A 21,573-nucleotide genomic window follows, 5' to 3' on the forward strand; every position below is an offset into this window, starting at 1 on the left:
CGAGACGGATGGATCACCTGAGGTCAGGAGTTCAAGACCAGCCTAACCAACATGGTGAATCTCCATCTCTACTTAAAAAAAAAAAAAAAAAAAAAAAATTAGCCAGGAATGGTGGTGGGCAGCTGTAATCCCAGCTACTCGGGAGGCTGACGCAGAAGAATTGCTTGAACTCAGGAGGCGGAGGTTGCAGTGAGCTGAGATTGCACCATTGCACTCCAGCCTGGGTAACACAGCAAGACTCTGCCTCAAAAAAAAAAAAAAAAAAAAAAAAAAAAAAAGTTGTTAGCATGGCTTTTTTGACTCCAAAATTCCATCTCCTATACTGACTGATGCCTAAAATTCCATTATGAGAGCTTCATTCCAGTCATTTATAGTAATACTAATAGTTATTAAGAATGGTACATATTAGAATAAGGCATAGAATAAACTCGCAAGAGAACCTTCATTTTAAGGCAAGGATTTATTTTCTTTTAGAATTCAAGATCATCAGAAAGGCAGCTAGCTATATTTGTGCCATTATCTGCCACTTATAGCTTGTATGAGTGATTTTATACAAGCTATAAAATCCCTAAAAAATTTTGTTTTCGTTCTCTTTGTCCCTCTTTTTCTTTTTCTTTCTTTTTTTTTTTTTTTTTTTTTGCTACAGCAAGTTATTTAACACTTTTAGATTTCCCCTTCTATTACATTAAAATAACTTTTGGTTATACAGACGGGGCACTCATCCTTGTTCCTTCTCCTGTAAAATGACCTCGTTCGGTGCTTCACAGAGGAATTTGGAGCGCAGGATGTAACAAGGGCCACCAGAGCTGAGCTGAAACATCAGTGTTCCAAAGACATATGGACTATTCTTTAAGGGAATATATATATTGGCATTTCAGTAAAACTAACTGCGTATGATGTTTAAGTTCATTTTTAAAATATTCTGTTAATCACTGTCTATTCTTGGGCAAATTATGAAACTTTTCTAAAGCCTCAGTATCCTCATCTGTAAAAGGAGAAAACTGTAACATGGTCTGTAAAGGCCCATTTGATCTACGTTGTGATTCTAAATTAGACTAGAGACTAAAGAAATAGGTCTAGGCCAGGCGTGGTGGCTCACACCTGTAATCCCAGCACTTTGGGAGGCCGAGGCAGGAGGATCACCTGAGATCAGGAGTTCAAGACCAGCCTGGGCAACATGGTGAAACCCTGTCTGTACTAAAATTACAAAAATTAGCTGGGCATGGTAGTGAGTACCTGTAATCCCAGCTATTCAGGAGGCTGAGCCATGAGAATCGCTTGAACCCAGGAGGCGGAGGTTGCAGTGAGCTGAGATTGTGCCATTGCCCTCCAGCCTGGATGACAGAGCAAGACTCTGTCTCAAAAAAAAAAAAAAAAAAAAAAAAAAAAGGTCTAAATTGGGATACGAAAGATTCAAGTTATAAACAAGGACTTCCAGAATTTTCAGAAAGAATAATATCAAATGCTGGAATAAGTTCTTTAGGACTTAAAGTATTGATAGCAACCTTGCATAGTTCTGCCAGGCTAGATATGATTGTTTCTATTGATAAAAACTGCTAGTTACTGGACTTCAGCTTTGGCTGAACACTTACCTCTGCCAGCATGTATGCGGAGAGAAGTGTGATTCCGAGATTATACAAGGTGAGGATACCCCTGAGAGAAAGAGCAGGTCTGTTCTTCATATACTTGTTACCCAGCCATATTGAGAGCAGATATATGACAGTAAGAAAAAAGGTAGGAAGGTAAGAGTCCAACATGAACCACCCTCTGACTCGAGAATCTGAAAAGAAACACATACAGTGAGGATCCTGAGGAATGACGCTCCTGTTCAGTCATCAGTATTGTCACATACATTGCATTTGTACACACCAGCACAACAGGGAACAACCCCATACAGCATGAGGTAGGCTGGCCTGGGGTTAGAGTTCAGGGGAAGAGGAAGCCCGTGGGGGCTGAATCGGTAAAGGTTTCATGGAGCAAACAGGGCTTAGGCTGAACACGGAATGAAAAGGACAAGAAGTAAAGGTGTGAAGTGACAGTTCGTGATGCCTATTTTGGAACAGTTACTGCTATTTGTTTACTCTAAATTAATAGGAAGTACTATTATGCAATTTTATGGATGGAAAAAACAGCTCAGAAAACTTTAGTAACTTTCAAAAGGCTACGTCATAGTCAGCAGCAGAGTCAGAATTTGAACCAGTCACATCTGACTCCCAGCCCATGACACCTTGCAGCTGTCCTCCCATGGAGATCAGAGCAGTCAGAGGAAAGAAGGCATATTGATACCGTATCCTAATTCCTAAAGCCCACACAGCTCCGAATTTGCCTAGGATCAGTAATGGAATGGGTTGAGAGTTCAGCTGATTCAGAGAAAGCAATAGGATGACAGTGCAGCAAGTCTGGAGGCTGCAGACAGCAGAGGCAAAGCCTGGGAGCTGTGATTCAGAACTGAGGACCCAGATCTGGCCATGGGACTGGACGTTTACACAGCAGGGAGGCAAGCAGCTGAATACATCAGGGCCCCTTACACTGGAGAGTGAATATTTAAAAGCCTAAATGAAACCCACATGCTAGAGCTACAATATAATTAGTAACACCTGAAAATCATTGTACACACAAAATGATTTTTGTTCTCTATTCTGCTCTTTTTATTTGTTTAAATAAAGAAAATGGTTTGGCTGAGAATTATAAAAATTGCATGCTGCTTTTAACCTCTACAAATGGAGTTGTAGTGAGCTGGTTTCACCAACAGGCAATGGCCTTTTCTTGAATTTTTTGTTTTCTAAGTCCCTCCTTCTGGTATGTCCTACCCTGTATACCCCAGCCTCCTGTTAAACCACCCACCCTACAGACAGTACCATTTCTACAAGGAAAGTGCCTTCTCAAGCTCCGACTGTCCCGTCACTTATTTTATAAATACCTCCCACTGGTGATAGAGATAAAAAGGAAGCTCTTCTCAGCATTCATGTGACTAACAGATACCACCTTTGATACAGTAGGCTTGCAATCGCCTGCCGTAAGTCTGTACTGTGCATCACTTCCTAATGTCCATCTCCATATCTGAGTGCTACTCATCTTTTAATGCCCAGATGAAGGTCCTGATTTCTGAAGGGAGACATTTCCTACTGTGTTTTTGTATCTACAGCTCCTCATATGCATAGCAAGATACTTTTTCTCATTTTCTAATTCACAAATTATGGCTACGATACTGTTACTATAACATTTACTGAGCACTTATTCTGTGCCAGGCACTATTCTGAAGCTTTTTACATGTACTAACTTATGTGATTCTCAAGGCAATCCTATTATATAGGCGATATCATCCCAGTTTACCCTTAAGAAAAATTAAGCTGTAGAGGCCTAAAAAAGTGAAATTACTTGCACTAAACTGCTGCGCTACTTCTTGTTATGGTGTTGGATTGGATTGTGTCCCCCACAAAGATGCCTTCAAGTCCTAACTCCTGATATCTGTGAATGTGACATTATTTGAAAATAGAGACTTTGCAGATCTAATCTAGCTAAGATGAGGTTATACTGGATTAGGCTGGGCCCTAGGCCAATGACTAGTGTAAGGAGAGGTCTGGATACAAGGACAAAAGAGGAGAAGGCCATGTGAAGATGGAGGCAGAGATTGGAGTGATGCATCTACAAGCTAAGGAACACCAGAGATTGCCACCAACAACCAGAAACTAGGGGGAGTCATGGTACAGACTCTTCCCTAGAACTTCAGAGGGAACAAGGCTCTGCTGACACCTTGATTTCAGATTGCTGGCCTCCAGAACTGTGAAAGAATACATTTCTGCTATTTAAGCCACCTAGTTTGTGGTACTTTTTATAGCAGCCTAGGAAACAAACACACATGGTTTAGTATTTAATTGATTTCCAGTAGTTTCAGATGTGCTGGCTTTACCTCCCCAACTACAGTATATGCTCCAGGAGACAGCTACTAGGTCTTATATCTCTACTCTGTCTGACTCATACCCACTTAGTGCTGAGTTAAGAGGAAACATTCATTAAATGCACGTCCATTGGCACATTGAGTCAAGCACGTACTGCAAACTAACACAGCACCTGATGTTTTTGTTTTCTTTTGTCACAGTGCTGCAAATGTTTGCTACAGTTGTTAAGGATAATCATAGTTGTTTTAGCCAAAAGATGGGAACAAATGCTTGTAATAAACTTTCTTTTCTTTGGAACTTGAGAAATGTTAGCTCTTCCTCTGAGTCAGTATTCGCACAGAACAGAACCCCTTGACGGTACTAACATGGTGTGGGCAAAATCAGAAGAGGCTAGGGGACACCGAGAGGTTTATTAGGTGACGTGCCAGTCAGCATCAGCGTGTGAGACTTTTAGGAAGAAAAAAGGATTCTTGATGGCTTACATGCTAGACACCTTGTCACTGTGGAGCTCATCTGATTCCACTCTCAACTGTCAATTTTACAATCTCCTTGCTACAAAGGAAAATTCCATAAAATGACCAATGCAGAGTAAACAACTGTAATCCTTTCCTCAATTGATCCCACATCCACATAATTCCAGATCACGCCAATCTTACTGGCAGCAAAGCTCATTGAACTTGGCACAGACAGGTCAGTGTTTTAACTGTCTAGTCGAAGTGTCAAGTAGAAAACCACTGTCACCAACAAATCATAGTTCCTCCTGGACCTTGCATGCCTAAGAGAGAGGGCCCTGGGTCCTGCATGCCTAAGAGAGAGGGCCCAGGGTCCTGCATGCCTAAGGGAGGGGGCCCAGGGTCTTGCATGCCTAAGGGAGGGGGCCCAGGGTCCTGCATGCCTAAGCTAGAGTACCCCCGGGTCCTGCGTGCCTAAGGGAGGGGGCCCCAGGTCCTGCATGCCTAACTAAGGGAGAGGGCCCTGGGTCCTGCATGCCTAACTAAGGGAGAGGGCCCTGGGTCCTGCATGCCTAACTAAGGGAGGGGGGCCCTGGGTCCTGCATGCCTAACTAAGGGAGAGGGCCCTGGGTCCTGCATGCCTAAGGGAGGGGGGCCCTGGGTCCTGCATGCCTAACTAAGGGAGAGCACCCAGGGTCTTGCATGCCTAAGGGAGAGGGGCCCTGGGTCCTGCATGCCTAAGGGAGGGGGGCCCTGGGTCCTGCATGCCTAAGGGAGGGGGTCCCGGGTCCTTCCTGCCTAAGGGAGGGGGCCCTGGGTCCTGCATGCCTAAGGGAGGGGGGCCCTGGGTCCTGCATGCCTAAGGGAGAGGGCCCCGGGTCCTGCATGCCTAAGGGAGGGGGCCCTCAGGTCCTGCATGCCTAACTAAGGGAGAGGGCCCTGGGTCCTGCATGCCTAACTAAGGGAGAGGGCCCTGGGTCCTGCATGCCTAACTAAGGGAGGGGGGCCCTGGGTCCTGCATGCCTAACTAAGGGAGAGCACCCAGGGTCTTGCATGCCTAAGGGAGAGGGGCCCTGGGTCCTGCATGCCTAAGAGAGGGGGGCCCTGGGTCCTGCATGCCTAAGGGAGGGGGCCCTGGGTCCTGCATGCCTAAGGGAGGGGGCCCTCGGGTCCTGCATGCCTAAGGGAGAGGGCCCTGGGTCCTGCATGCCTAAGGGAGGGGGCCCTGGGTCCTGCATGCCTAAGAGAGGGGGGCCCTGGGTCCTGCATGCCTAAGGGAGGGGGTCCCGGGTCCTTCCTGCCTAAGGGAGGGGGTCCCGGGTCCTGCATGCCTAAGGGAGGGGGCCCCGGGTCCTGCATGCCTAAGGGAGAGGGTCCCCGGGTCCTGCATGCCTGAGGGAGAGGGCCCCCGGGTCCTGCATGCCTGAGGGAGAGGGCCCCCGGGTCCTGCATGCCTGAGGGAGAGGGCCCCCGGGTCCTGCATGCCTGAGGGAGAGGGTCATGCCCTCTACACTGAGCTGTTCTCCTTTCTACCCACTAGACCTGTAAGGGAGAGAACATAGTAAAAGTAGGTTAGAAGATAAAGATATTCTGCCCTGCCTACCGCACAGAGTCATCAGGAGGATAAAATGGAAAAAGCAAAAAAAAAAAACTATGTGAAAGGATTTTTTTTCAAAGCTGTATAGAATCAGTATCATCATATTAAAACTATATAGTCATTCATTTAAAAAGTTAATAGAGCCCATGGAGAAAATGGAGAATGGCCTAAATACTCTCCAAGTGATTGTTTATAGATCTTGAGAAACAGGAAAACCTCCTCATTCCCTGCTCTCTCCTCCAATAGGGCTGAGGAAATAACTTGTAGAGAACTAAGGACTTTCCACAGTTCTGTGAGCCAGTAAGACTCAAGTAAAATGAAATCTTCTGTCTAGAATTCATTCATTTATTTGGAAAATATACAGTGCTGAATATGTTCCCAGAACTGTAATAAACCCTGGAGATAAATGGTGAGTAAAACGGCCAGGGCTCCTACCCTCATGGGAGAAATCGCTGTTGGTAACCATGAAGTATCTGAAGGTAGTAAACAAGGGTTGAAACAGAGAATGATGAGGGACAACAGCAGACCCCTGTGGATGCCGGAGACTGCAGACACTACCAAACCCTGTGTGTACCATGCTTTTTCCTGTACATATATACCTATGGAAAAGTTTATAAATTAGGCATAGTAAGAGAATAATTATAATGTACTATAATAAAAGTTATATGAATATGGTCATCTGTCTATCTGAAAATATCTTACTGTGTTGTGCTCACCTATTTTCGGACCATGGTTGACCACGGGTAACTGGAACTGCAGAAAGCAAAACTGCTGCTAAGGGCGGACTACTATACCTTAGAGAGGCAAAGCCCAACTGAAAAGGCAATGTTTAAGCTGACACCTCAAGTGTAACAGGAACTGACTCATCTGGAGGGAGGGGTAGGAGATCCTAGGGGGGAATTCCAGGCTCAAGGAATAGCACGTAAAAGAATTTTACGTATTTGCAGAATTAAAAGATGGCTTGAGTAGCTGTATGAAAGCCAGTGAGGACGACGGATACTGACTGAGTTGGAGAGATTGCTGGGGTTAGACAGCCCAAGGGTGCGCAGTCCATGATAAGAAGTTTGGTTTTTACCTGAGAGCAGTGGGATGACATTGATGAGTTTTAAGCTACAGTACCATGCAATATGACTTAGGTCTTTAGAATATCATTCCAGCTGACACTGAATAAATGACTGGAAGGGGGCAAGAGTGGAAGAGGGGAGACCTGTTAGGAGGCCACTGCAGTAGAGTAAGTGACTGGTGATGAAGGAAGGATGGAGAGATGTCTAAGCTCATCCTACCTGCAGGCCCTAGGCAGAGAAAGTGTACACATCTTTTTTTTTTTTTTTTTTAGACAGAGTCTCGCTCTGTTGCCCAGGCTGGAGTATAGTGGTGTGATCTTAGCTCACTGCAACCTCTACCTCCCGGGTTCAAGCAATTCTCCTGCCTCAGCCTCCTGAGTAGCTAGGATTACAGGCGCAAGCCACTACGCCTGGCTAATTTTTGTATTTTTAGTAGAGACAGGGTTTCACCATGTTGGTCAGGCTGGTCTTGAACTCCTGGCCTCATGATCTACCCACCTCAGCCTCCCAAAGTGCTGGGATTACAGGTGTGAGCCTCCACACCCAGCCAGCACACACATCTTTAAAGGGAATTTATCAAGGCATCTAAGGGCAGAAATGTCACGTGTAACTATGCATGTGAGGAAGGTAGAAGATGAATGGGTGGTGGAGAGGGAACAAGAAAGCAGCATAGTTTAGAAGGAAAGTTACAACCCGGCTTTGTAGCCAGACAGACACTGGAGGAAAGCATTGCATTTCATTCTGTCTCTGCTTCCTGCTCCCAGAACTTCTTTAATCCTAGGAGAGGTTGAGCAGGAGGAGAAATGGGATCTTCTGGACATTCTGGAAGGATATCAAAGTTAAGGAAGTTAAGTTTCTAAATATTAAGTACCTTACTATTTCCAAGACCCCAGAAATAACATAATCCCTTTCTATAAGTAAATGGTGTTCTTGCTGTGTTCCTTCCACATTAAGTTCTCAAGTAGTTCACTGACCTCGCGGTCCAAACATATTGTCCAAAAAAGCATTGATTTCATCATCAAAGGCCTTTAGATGCTCCTAAAAAGAGAAAGAAAAATGATTTAAATGGTTTTTTTTTTTTTTTTTTTTTTTTTTGAAACTGTCAAAACAAGTCACTACCAACAACATGTAATTGCCAGACTCTCCAAGGGTCCCAGCTTCAAGGACTTTTGACTGTAAAGACTTAAGGAAAGAGGACCAGTAAATGCATCCTCGCCTTTCACAAGCCTGTAAAGATTTGGAAAGAAACAATTCCTCTTATTTCCTTAGGCAAGAGGAGTCCTGGAGAACAGGCTTGGTGCATTTAAACATTGAAGGGTTGGCTGGGCGCCATGGCTCACACTTGTAATCCCGGCACTTTGGGAGGCTGAGGTGGGTGGATTGCGAGTTCAGGAGATCAAGGCCACCCTGGCTAACATGGTGAAATCCCGTCTCTACTAAAAATACAAAAAAAAATTAGCCATGCGTGGTGGTGGGCACCTGTAGTCCCAGCTGCTCAGGAGGCTAAGGCAGGAGAATGGCGTGAACCCGGGAGGCGGAGCTTGCAGTGAGCCGAGATCGCACCACTGCACTCCAGCCTGGGCAACAGAGGGAGACTCTGTCTCAAAAAAAAAAAAAACAAAACAAAACATTGAAGGGTTATTGACCTAAATTCCATTTACCTCTAAAATGCTTATAGGCAAAGCTGTTCCATAAGCAACTTCCCTTGTTATAATTAACAGTTGTGGGTAGGCAATAGAGAACGTCCATTTCCACAAAATATATTAATAAATCCAGTTTTTAAATGAAAATTCAGGCTGAACTGTATTTCGAAAAACTGAATCAAAAACTTTAAATAGGACTTGTTTTTCACGTAAGGAAACTGAGCATTACAGCTATTTTTTCTATTTATGTTTTGGTTGTTTTCAAACTGTTTCTTACACATTAACATCTACTTTATATTACTGTAAATAGTGCCACTTGGGTACACCAGATTAATTATTGTCACTTTCACTGGATTCAGGTGGGAGCTGGAATACTGCCAGCTTGGTCTGCTCTCACACTGCTCAAATCCCCGTTCACGTGTTTCCCAGCCCCGCCACAAAGGTCTGCAGCACCTCCTCAAGCAACCGGAGAAGTCAGAACATTACCAGCGTTTCCAGGAAAGGGATCTCTGCTGGGGATGTGGGGCCGGCGAATTACAGTACCAGTGTCTTCAGTATTACAAGAAATGTGCTATAATGGATAGAGAAACATACTTTGATTTAAAAAATTAATTGAAAGACTGGAGTAAAAATGGAGGAATGGAATGAGATGTGGTCCTTATCTTCACAGAGTTTTTAGTTGAGAGAGAGTAATACACAAATAAATAAAAAATTACAGTACCAGTGTCTTCAGTATTACAAGAAATGTGCTATAATGGATAGAGAAACATACTTTGATTTAGATCTCTTAAAAAGTAAAAGCTTCTTGGAAGAGATAAGGCTGTGGCTGAATTTTGAAAGACTGGAGACATTTTCAAGATGGAGAAGGAAAGAAAGAACACATCAGAAAGAAAGATTAACACAGATAAAACACATTGAGGCATGACTCCCTTGGGAAATATTTTTATGGCCAGGGTCTCTAGTGACCTATCTGACAGGCAGAACCACATCCAATGCTGGGAAAATCGGAAACCTGATAAAAATTCTCTATTTCTGGGTTACTTAATATAGTTAGTAAGGAAGTAGTCTAAAAAGGCAATGATGAGATGAGGTGATGTCAGGGGAACAAACCGAGGTTTACACTGGAATAGTAAAACATGGCATAAGCGCAGAGAGGTTTGCAGTGTTAGTCAACTGGGGTGAAATTAGGAAGGCTAACCAGGCAGAGCTTGGGCCAGGAAGTCCTAGCTGCACACTAGATTCTATGTGTAAATGTCAAGTATGCTGGACAATGTCTGAAGATTAACACCAACTTAGGAGCAGAGAAAAAGCAGCAAACTCCATGCATTTCATTGACACATTTTTGAAGAGCATTCATGTATATAACACTTTGTCATATATATGAAGGGAAAGGAGACAAAGTAGTTGACTGAAAAGTTTATGCACAAATTGGGAAAGTGAGACACAGAAAGTCAAACAGCAAAAACCGAGGAGGGGGACACAGAACTGCCACATGACAGAAGATACAGGCATGAGGACGCAGGATGGGTTTTTCAAGACGGTTAGAATTGGGTGGATTAGAAGAAGGGAACAGTATAGCCCTCAGACTTGAGTGAGAGGCACTGGCCTGAGCTCCATGCTTTCAAGGCCCCCTTCTGGTCATCCTTTGGCCACATCCCTCTACAAAGCAAAAATAAAAAGAAAATAAAAAAAATAAAAATCCTTCAAGTCAAGAGATCATGCCTCCCTATGGCCACAACTTCCCCTCTCCAGATGACATTCCAAGTTCCCCAGGCCACAGAATTCTCTGCCAAATAACCCTGGATCCACTTCCAGAACAACTCCGTGTCCTTACAAGAAAGCTTGTGTTCAATGACTTGGAATTCAATTTGTGGCTGTGTACAGCAAATATAAGAAGAATGGCAAGACTGGTAGCAAGGAGAGCCTTATTTAATTGTGGAGCCCTGATTACTTACCATAGTTGGTAGGAATGTAAAATGGCACAACCACTTTGCAAAACAGTTCAACATAAACACACACCTACCACATGATCCAGTTTTCCACCCCCAGGTATTCACCCAAGAGAAAAGAAAGCATATTCCCATGCAAAGACTTGAACGCAAATATTCATAGCAATTTTATTTGCAATTGCTAAAAAGGAGAAACTCCCAAATGTCTATCAACAGGTGACAAATTGTGTATAGCCATACAGTAAATACTACTCAGCAATATAAAGGAATGAACAATTGACGTACACACAACATGGATGGATCTTAAAATTATTCTGCATGAAAAAAGTTACACAAAGATTACATACTATATGTTTCCATTTATATGAAATTCTAGAAAATATAACTTCTAGTGACAGAGAGCAGATCAGTGGTTGCCTGGGGACTGCAGAAGAAGAGACCAGAATAGCCTTCAAAATGAGGGTTAAATAAGGACATACTCATGTATGCCTAAGTGAGAGAATCTGGAACCAGCAGAACTGCACTTAGTATGCTAAACATGCTCTTCATGCCAAAGGGAAATGACTCCATATGGAAAGTAGAATTTGCAGAAAAGACTCAAGAGCACCAAAAATTGATCTATATATTTGAAGAGCAATATTCTGAGCACCCTACAGCAAACTGGCCTCCCCCACCTCATCACACCACTGTTACTGCCAGCAGCACCAGCACCACCTCTAATGCCACGTCCATCGCCACCACCAGGAATCAGTGTGGCCTAATACCCAGGGATGCCCTGGACCTGTCCCTTCTATTGGCAATAAATACACCACTTGGAGGTACTAGGGATCCATGTAAGGCAGTCTCACTGGACTGACTTCTCTTTTTTGTTTGTTTGTTTTTTGTTTTTTTGAGACAGAGTCTTGCTTTGTTGCCCAGGCTGGAGCAGTGGCGCTATCTTGGCTCACTGCAAGCTCCGCCTCCTGGGTTCACACCATTCTCCTGCCTCAGCCTCCTGAGTAGCTGGGACCACAGGTGCCTGCCACCACACCCAGCTAATTTTTTGTATTTTTAGTAGAGACGGGGTTTCACCGTGTTAGCCAGGATGGTCTCCATCCCCTGACCTGGTGATCTGCCCGCCTCAGCCTCCCAAAGTACTGGGATTACAGGAGTGAGCCACTGTGCCCGGCCTCGACTGACTTCTTATAGAAATTTGAGAGGGTCTTCCTGGCTGTGGAATGTGCAGCTCCTAGTGCTGGTAGACTGGCTCACCATACACCCCTGCCTTCTGTGGGTAGTTGGGAAACACGAGAGCCAAGAAGGGCACACTTCTTGGGCATACTTTTTTGCCACCCTGATGTTGACTGGGATGTCCACCCATCCCTAACTCTATCTGTTAGGGCAAACCAGGGCATCTCAAATGGGAAGGCATTTCCCAGTTGGCTCTGGAAGGTTTAAGTCTGTGATCACTGCTTTATCCTCAAAACCTTGATGGCCCAGATTTTCTTCAGCAAAGGCTGCCTTGCAATCAGAATCACTGCCACCATGATTAAGGACCATTCTAGAGAAGCTGAGGCAGGAAGCAAGGCAGAAATGAACCCTGCCATAAAATTCTGCCTGTGCTTTCTCTGGTCTCGAAAGGATAGGACTCTTGATTCCATTGTATTCTTTCCTTTCTTTCTTCTCTTCCTTTGATTTCCTTTTCCCCTCTATTTCCTTCTTCCTTCTTCCCCTTCTCCCTTCCTTTTTTACTCATTCCTTCTTTACCTTCCCTTTAAAAATTTACGTTTTAGGCATTTTCTGGTTTTTGGCATCTGTCTACCATGGGCATTGTGTTGTATAAAAACCCAGTGATTCAAGATCTTGATGTTTGCCCTGTTTTGTTGATACAGTTTTATAGAACATTTAAAAGACACATTCAATGAGAACAGCTATTTTCTAACACCAACTCAATGAGAACAGCTATTTTCTACACCAACTCACTGCTTTTTAAAATTAGCAAAAACCATTAAGATCACAAAACACACTGTTTGATATATAGCATCCAAAAAGACTTTGTGTTTTCTTTTTTTAATGTACATTTCAGAGTAAACTAAATGTGAAGTATTCAATGACAACAAGTCAGGAAATGGGATCTGATCAGCTTAGGAATGAATAGATTTCGTACTAACCTGACACAATTCTAACAACTTCCCAGGAACCTCAAGGTCAAGGCTGAGCTGTACAGAGCTGAGAGAAGAGGAGGTGATATCTGCTCTCAGGGGCAAGGGAGACAGACTAGAATCACACAATGAGTCCGCTCCATTGTTCCCATGGCTCAGGGTGGCCTTCAAATGTTGAAACCTCTTTTGGCAACTCCTGGGGGGATTATTCCCGGCCAGTCTCTCACGTATTCGAAGAAACTAAATGTGTTTACCTTTGTGAATGAAACTGGGTTTAGAGGATGGATAAGAGTGGATATATAAAAATGCATAAAATTATTTGGCTGTCATGCAGCTGACTTCACACAATACGTATCTGTGCACATTTTACACTGACACCCCTAAACTTCCTTTTCAGGGCCTATCCACTCATCATCCCTACCTCCCGACTACGATTCTCTGTAGGGAGTAATGAGCTAAGTTGGAGGGTGAGGGTAGGCAATGGGTAGAAAAATCTTTCATGTATGGGAACTCTAAATTGTTATTATGTATTTCAGTAACATCATAAGGCTGAAACTGTCTACCTTAGGTTCTAAAGAATCTGAGGATCATTTCTAACATCTTAGAAATGAGATGTTAATAAGCTAACCCTCATGGGGAGTAATACCGGCTACTGTTTATTAAACATTTAGTATGTGTCAGGCACCTGATACATACTCTCTATGGTTGTCACAATAACCTTGCAATTTGGGTATCTTTCCCAGTTTACAGATGTGGAAATTGAGACTGCAGACTCAAGAGCGGTGCTGTCAGGTGAGACTTCAACTACAATGAATCAGTGTTTTTCAACCTTCAGACTGAAGGGTTTCAGAGCTTGGATAGTGGAGAACAGTATCTGCGGATCTCATGCTCCTTTCTTGTGCTGTGGTATCTCAGGATACCACAAAGTCAATAGTGGGTGATTTTATTTGCATCCTAGGTGGCCCTGAGGTTACAGGACTGTCCCATTCAATTAAGGTGATAAAAGGACTTTAAGAACAGAACTGTTGTTACAGTTTGGTTATGCTCCACTTCCCGCACATGGCTCCGTGTTTTATTCAGAGTCTGGCCAAATGGTAATTCCTTACATATCTCCCCATCATCTCAAGGGCCTAATTACCAAAGAAGAGGGAAGCATCTGCTTGTGGCATCCTGGCCTGTGGTGCAGTCACTCACCATCCCCTGACCTGCTCTATTTTTAATTTACAACGCGTATTACCCAGACTTTCGCTGGCCTGTTAATTTGTGTATTGTCTAGGTCCTCCACTAAAATCTAAGCTCCAGTTAGCCCCAATTCCAAGAACAATGTCTGGCACATAATGGGCACTTAATATTTATTGAATGAATTAATAAAATACTCATTCTTCTGAACCTTTACAATACTCACATGATATCCATTTCATATACTTCGCATTCCTAGTTATACTTTCATACACATGTGGTTTTCAGTGTGTTTTGAAAGAGCCTTAACATTCTTAACTCCCAGTTAATTCTCAGGGTCAACTGGATCCAATTTTATTTTTTAAATTTCTTTTTGGAAGTTTTCTTCCAAAGAACACAGAAAAAAATTGCCTATATATTTTTAAAGTAAAGCCAAATTTATTCTCTCTTGCAATTAATGTGAATAGAATGAACCCTTTTATAAGTCTATGATACATTATGGGATCTTAGTGATCTTATTTTTTTCTATAACTTAAAACATTTTTCTACTTAGTCATCCTAGGAATTATCACTCCTTATCAATAATTCCAACCTATAGTAAAAAATGTGAAAAGGTAAGAATAATGGTATTGCCTAGAAGGACAATGCAAGAGTCAAATAAGCCACCACGATTGCCTCATCTTTCACTTTTCTCATTTCTTTAACAAACTATTGCATCATGCTTCAAGAAGATACACAAGAAGTTTGGAGACACCATCTTTATGGACTTTTTAAAGCTTTCATTGAACACTGTCGAGAGTTCAGAATTTTTCAGGTTCTTAAACTTTAATATTCCTAAGTCACCTGGGGATCTTGTTAATGTACAGGTTCTCATTCAATTGGTCTAGATGGGCTTTGAGTTTGCATTTCTAACAAGCTGCCAGGTGATACTGAAGCTGCTGGGCTAAAGGTCACATTTTGAGTAGCAACAATTAAGACTACGCACAGGCTCATGAAATTGGTTTAGATTACAATTAAAGGATTGATTTTTTGATGTGTTTCTATTACAAAAATACCAAGTCCTTGCTTACTTTCTACAAATCAACCAAGTATTTCATTATTATCTAGTCGATGAAATTCAAACTTGTTTATACTTATTATATAACCATTAATTTCCAAGCATTTAATAATTAGTGGGCTATACAAACCCACTTAGATACTGGGCTACTTGTATTTTACCTTATATTTGCTGTACCTGAATACACTATTCTGAAAGTGGCCTGCTTAAGGAGGGGTACAAAGAGGCTTGTGCCTTCTTGATCGGGATATTATACTTCTATTACAGTTATCACAACATTGCATTCAGACACTGCATCAGCTAGTCCTTGCCAACAAACATCACCAGGTTATTTTCATGTTAACTACTGTTGAAATCAAGTCTTACATCCTACACTTCTATAACACATTTTTAAAATAAGCTAACTAAACTAGGTAAAAGAAAAAAAGCCTCAAAGAATTCCTATAGTTCTGTAAGCCTTAAAGAATACTTTCCTGTAAGAAAGAAAATCAGAGTGAAATTAGATAACATAAAGCACAAACTTCGCTTTTTGGGATTTGATTTAGAGAAATAAATTGTTTACAAACCCCAATCTACTTGCCTATGCATGTATGTACAAGTACATATAGTATACACATAAGACAAATGTCAAAGAGCACACATTAAACTTAACAACAGGGACTACTGCTGGGGAGGCAAGGAGAATGGTGGGCATGGGGGAGAAGGAAAAGAGAGGGACTAACTCTTTACTCTGTATATGTCTCTATTGTTTTAGTTCTTTTTTTTTTTTTTTTTGACAGAGTCTCGCTTCTTTGCCCAGGCTGAAGTGCAGTGGTGCGATCTCAGCTCACGGCAACCTCCGCCTCGTGGGTTCAAGCGATTCTCCCGCCTCAGCCTTCTGAGTAGCTAGGATTACAGGTGCGCGCCACCATGCCTGGCTAATTTTTGTATATTTAGTAGAGACAGGGTTTCACTATGTTGGCCGAGCTGGTTTCAAACTCCTGACCTCAGGTGATCCACCTGCCTTGGCCTCCCAAAGTGCTGGGATTACAGGCGTGAGCCACTGGGCCCGGCTTGTATCATTTTACTTTTTAACAATAAATCATTATCAATATATTAATTGTATAATTAAAACACTAAAACTAAAAACTAAGGAAAAAACTATTAGCAAAATGACTTATAGAGGAAAGTTGTACATGTTCCTCCTTAAGTCTTAAAAAAAAATCAGTTTCCAATGGGTTGGTTTCTTCCTATCTACTTGAAATAAAAGGTGAGAGAAAGGAGATGATATCATGATATAAAATGACTAAAAAGTATGACCCTCTTTGAGAAATTCTTGACTAAGTGAAAAGTAACTTAAATGTTCATCAAATATGTATTATTTTATATTGGTACAAACAGATCAGTGATAATAGTAATCAACCCAACTTTCTATAGTAATTGGCAATAAATGTTTGGATCAGTCTTGAAGTTCACATTACATATGCTAAGCTACCACAATCCAACTATCTTCAAAACATCAGTAAAGCCAGTCACTGTCTAGTATTTCCATATGGGTCTTTCCCAGATGCTCAGGGAAGGGGTACAAGAGGGTCCTTTAGCTCTTTAGTTGCTCCATTCTGCTTTATCTGCCAACATACCTCAGAGGAATAATATGATTCCAACCCCACAGTAAGAGAAGGATTTTATTCAACCCCAACAAACCCCTAAGGGGCTTCCCTCAGTGGATGTGCAGTAGTTGGTCCTGAGTGTTGGTCAGATTGCCATGTGTTAACAGTAAAACAGCATTTTTCCCCCTAGTAGGTCAAATTCATACAAAAACCAAAACTCTAAAGCAAGCATGGTCCAGCGACAAACTCATTATTTTTATCATTACAAGTGTGGTTACTGTCACTATTATCGATGTTTAACTATGACGGAACTAACACAGTGCAGAGCTCAGTGGAAGGGAAAGTCCATCTCAGTGAACTGTGCTATAGTAGTTTGGATGTATGCACTATGCATCTCAACCTCAATTCCTTGGTAACCAGCTCTATGTTACAAGAGGAACTAGCATTCTTATCTGACATAAAATCTGAAGAACTTTAAAAAATTAAACAATTGCTATCAACTCCTTTTGCAGACTGGCCAGAATGTGACGACCTCCACCCACTTTGCAAGTCTCTGCTCCTTCCAAATCCTCGGATGTCCTCTTTGTTCCAGGCATATCTAATTACTTGGAGTTCCTCCAACGCATCCTGTTCTCTCTGCGTGTGCCACTGCATGTGTTCTTCCCTCTGCCTGGATATGCCTCCTAACTCTATGATGGTTTTCCCTGGCCCCCCTTGTTCTCCCAAACTAGTCAAGATCTTTGCCTGGCACACACCGAGCTCTCAATAAGCATTTGTGAAAAGCGTCTTTTAATGAACAAGTTCCAGAATCACACCAGGAATGGGGCTAGAAGACTTCAAGGGTCCACTTTTGACCTCTTTTTCCTTTGACAACACCCTTCTTCAGGTTCAGAGGGGTGTCAGAATTGTATGTGTATTAATATATATTTGGCAAATAAAGAGTGTAGGAGAGTAGGAAGAGAGAACAGAGACATGGAGAAAGCTTTGGGAAAGTATCACTATTTTAAAGCAGAGAGATACTGAGACAGCAATAATACGAAAAATACACACACCAAGACTCAGTAGAAACCAACTACTAAAACCCAAAACAAACCTTTTTATTGTAGATTTTTAAGAGGTAAATACCGAGGTTTAAATAATTATTTATATCATTAATATATTTTAAGCAGCAGTTTTCTAGTGTGTTACAGGGCATGTGTACATTCATTCATCTGTTTCATCTGCACATGGTGGCTGGTGCTGCTGGCTCAACTTTTGGCTTCAGAATCCTCAGCAAACTGGCAGGACAGTCCCCTTTGCATGAGAACCTGAGCTACGCTTGAGAGGGAGCTCATCCTAAGGAGGTGCGTTGGTGGAGTGTCAGATGCTGACGGGGCTGTCTCAGTAACAAAGCACTAACTGAACGTGAGAGGAGTAATGTTAAGTGTAGTAGGGAGTCTGTCACTTGGGATTCTTCATGGCTGCATTCCCCCAAGGTCCCAGGGAGAGAGAGGCCGTGATGAAAGAGAACGGGATGTACTCACATAAGACACTGGGGTTGCACCTGGAGTGCTCTGTGATCTTTCTACCAGAACAGGAAAGAGGAGAAAGGTATTCTCCTTAACTTTTCCACAGAATGTTGCGTGGAGTGTGTTACCTGCAAGCCTCCTGTGTCAGAAGTTGTGTCCAGCTAAACAAGAATTGGTGTCCAGCAGAGTCTGGGACACCTGGTACGAACAGCAGCGAGCACTGCCAAGCACTGCGCTCGGCAGGCAGCCGGCACTCCACATGCAGGGTTGGGTGGTCAGTGGATATGGGGGTCTTACCCAGCAGAGAGGGACCTGAGCAAGAGAAGAGGACTACCCCACAGACGGCATGAAAAGACAGACCAGAATCACTCACAATCAATCTCGGGAGAACTCTTGGAAGAACTCTCTGGGTATGGGTACGTGTGTACGTCAACGGTGAAGAATGGAGCAGGGAATCTGTGAGGAGCTGGAGAAAGAACTGGTGAAACATAAATTATACACACACAAAAAAACTGTGAGTTTGCCACTCAGGTGTGTATCTCTGGTGCACAGAATGGTGCTTCGTTATCAGATATAACTGTATCTTATTGGTTATGCTTCTGAAATAGATTTTAAACATTTAAAATATATTCACGAAGCTTAAATGACTTGTGACTTAATTCACTGGTTACACAGAAATGTGCCAAGGTTAAGGAAACTCACCTTACTAAATAATGACTATAATAAATAGTCTCATCTTAATAATGACTATAATAGTTTCTTTCCAGTTATCTTTCAAGTTATCCTTCTCTCCAAGAGTATGGAAATAAAATGCAAACACATACTTGTAATATTCTGATCTCATTAGAATATATAAAATAACTTGCTTTAATTTCAAGTGTATAAAATGAAATCTACTATACAGAAAAACAAAAAGCTTCAATTTCACAATTAGAAATAAAGTTATTCAGTGATTCAATGCTGAATATGTCTGAAACAGAAAAGCGAACAATGCTGCTAAGTTTGCGGTTCAAAATATTTGTAATGATTATTACAACTTCTTCCACAGGAAGTGGTGAGTGAATATAAAACTCCTTGGAGATTTCATCCAAAGCCAGATATCTGTATTCAGGACACCTTGGAACTGTACCAGTTTCTGGATTTGGGAACATGGGGAAGAATAAAACTCTTTCACAATTAAGAGCAGCAATGAAAGGAGATTCTGTCTGTGTGTGCTCTGGTTATCAAGTACTGACCAGAGGGGAAGCAGGTTGGCTATTCTGCATGTACAAGTGGTATCCTTTTGAATATGAAAACAAAGGAAAGCTTTTAATGATTTCTTAGAAAAAATATGGGCCAAATTTTATTTCTAATTTTTTAGGCAACAATCACATCTGAATTATTTCTATGTATTTCTATATATTCTGAAAATATCTACAGTATTTTGATATATTTATGGTCATCAAAAGGATTAGTATTTTACTGCTAATACTGAGCAAGAGACAATCTGTGAGTCATCTGAACAGACTATTTTATATTTTCCTTCTTTTAAGCTATAAAACCAACCAATATGGGGATTTATTGAGCGATTCAGATTCCATCTCTGCTGAATGAAATCTTCAGCACACACTTTTTTGTTTGGCAGTGCATTACCATCAAAGTGATGGTGATCTGCCCTTCACTGCATCCTCTTTTCTAGGAGGTAAAGGAAAATAATACCTCTCCCTTAGCATTTTAATCTGAATAATGTCAAATCAAATTGAGTACCATTAAGAGGAAAATAAATCACTAAAAAGAAAAATGCAGCCTAAGCTGTGTGAGCAAAACAAATTGGAAAAACACTCTACTTGGCCTCTATGATGGTTAGAGTATTACAAACTAATTTTAGATCACTGAATTTCATGTTAGTTTCAGCATCTTCTAGGATATTCTTGTAATTCACCTTAATTCATTCATCACTGTTCAATCATCAGCCCAACACAGTCTCCAAATACAGAGGTGATGAATAGACAACTCTATGGAGGGAGGGAAGAAACAGGTGAAGAGTATTATCTATTTTACAGATGATGAGAGGCACAAAATAAAGTTATTTATTACAAGCTATACACCATGTGTGGCTAAGCCAATGGATTTGCCAAGATGTTGAGTCAAAATAAAGAAAATTATGTAAATGTAAGCCTCTGGCCCCCATTTTAAAATTGGCATTGTGTCACACACAATCTTCTCTCCAGGTTCTTCTTGGATATTGTTTTGAATCCTGCTAAATGTACACTTTTATGAAATACTATCCTTTTTCTTATTGATAAATCATTTCTATCCAATGGCCAATAGTACCTTGTAATATGAAATGTTCCTTAAGTAAATATAATCATTTTAATATTCCTATTATTAGGTCTCTAGACACCACTATTTTTTGTATTACAGGACAAAAATACGTACATATATTCTCTAAGTACTTAGTATTACTGAATAAAATGATCTCCAAGGCCCCTTCTGGCTCTCAGTTTTAAAGAGACAATGGGCCGGGCGCGGTGGCTCACGCCTGTAATCCCAGCACTTTGGGAGGCCGAGGCGGGCGGATCACAAGGTCAGGAGATCGAGACCATGGTGAAACCCCGTCTCTACTAAAAATAGAAAAAATTAGCCGGGCGCAGTGGCGGGCGCCTGTAGTCCCAGCTACTCGGGAGGCTGAGGCAGGAGAATGGCGTGAACCCGGGAGTCGGAGCTTGCAGTGAGCCGAGATTGCGCCACTGCACTCCAGCCTGGGCGACAGAGCGAGACTCCGTCTCAAAAAAAAAAATAAAATAAAATAAAGAGACAATGATAGTGAGTCTCTTTATTCTCCCATCATTCCTATTCTTCCCTCTTCTGCTTTCTTCTACATTCTCGAAGGCAGTAGGCAGAGTGCCAGATTCATACAAAAAGAAAGAACTGGCTCTACAATATTGTTGACCAAATATCAGCAATCAGCAAACATGAAATTGTCACAGATTCTGAAACAAAAAGTACAAATTTCTCAAAAGTAACCTTAACCTAAATTGGCTTTTTTGGAAAGCAGGGTGGTTAATTGGAGGAAAGGTATGGTGAGTTTGTTCCTAACCTCAACAGACAAATTTGTTTGGATTTCCCACCTATACTTTTGAGAGAAACTGTTTCTTTCTGAAACTTTCTTCTGTATCTGTATTTCAGGTAACTCAGAGAGAAGGGATAGATTACCACTCAACACACAACCTTAGAAAGATTTCAGTGGACTTGTTAAACTTAGCAGAATTTGCAGTGTGCAATGGTAGCACAAAGCATTGTTTCTGTAGGAACAACAGCGTAATCCCATAAATTCTAGCAGCCACTGACCTCTACCACCATTCCTTGGAGAGAAAAATTCATATTTCCTCAGTTTTCTTTAAAGTGCTAATTAATAGCAGATTCAAGCCCTCCCCTCAGGTTCCCACTGTCCATCCCTGCTGCCAACCGACAGGCAGCCCATTCTTTGCCTGTACAAGAATTTCGAAACCACTA

The 21,573-nt window shown here is 41.9% G+C and overlaps 1 protein-coding gene across 2 annotated transcripts in view; it reads right to left on the reverse strand.

Moving 5' to 3' along the window:
- Nucleotides 1–21,573, reverse strand: part of ELOVL2 (ELOVL fatty acid elongase 2) — a 60,756-nt gene that overhangs the window by 19,487 nt on the left and 19,696 nt on the right. For both annotated transcript variants that reach the window (XM_050789598.1, XM_050789600.1), the window contains exons 2-3: nucleotides 7,987–8,050; nucleotides 1,593–1,780 (exon numbers count right to left, since the gene is read on the reverse strand). In XM_050789598.1, the coding sequence (XP_050645555.1) occupies nucleotides 1,593–1,780; nucleotides 7,987–8,050 (252 nt within the window). The remainder of the gene's footprint in view (nucleotides 1–1,592; nucleotides 1,781–7,986; nucleotides 8,051–21,573) is intronic.

The sequence above is a fragment of the Macaca thibetana genome, chromosome 4, assembly GCF_024542745.1.
Source record: "Macaca thibetana thibetana isolate TM-01 chromosome 4, ASM2454274v1, whole genome shotgun sequence".
NCBI lineage: Eukaryota > Metazoa > Chordata > Mammalia > Primates > Cercopithecidae > Macaca > Macaca thibetana.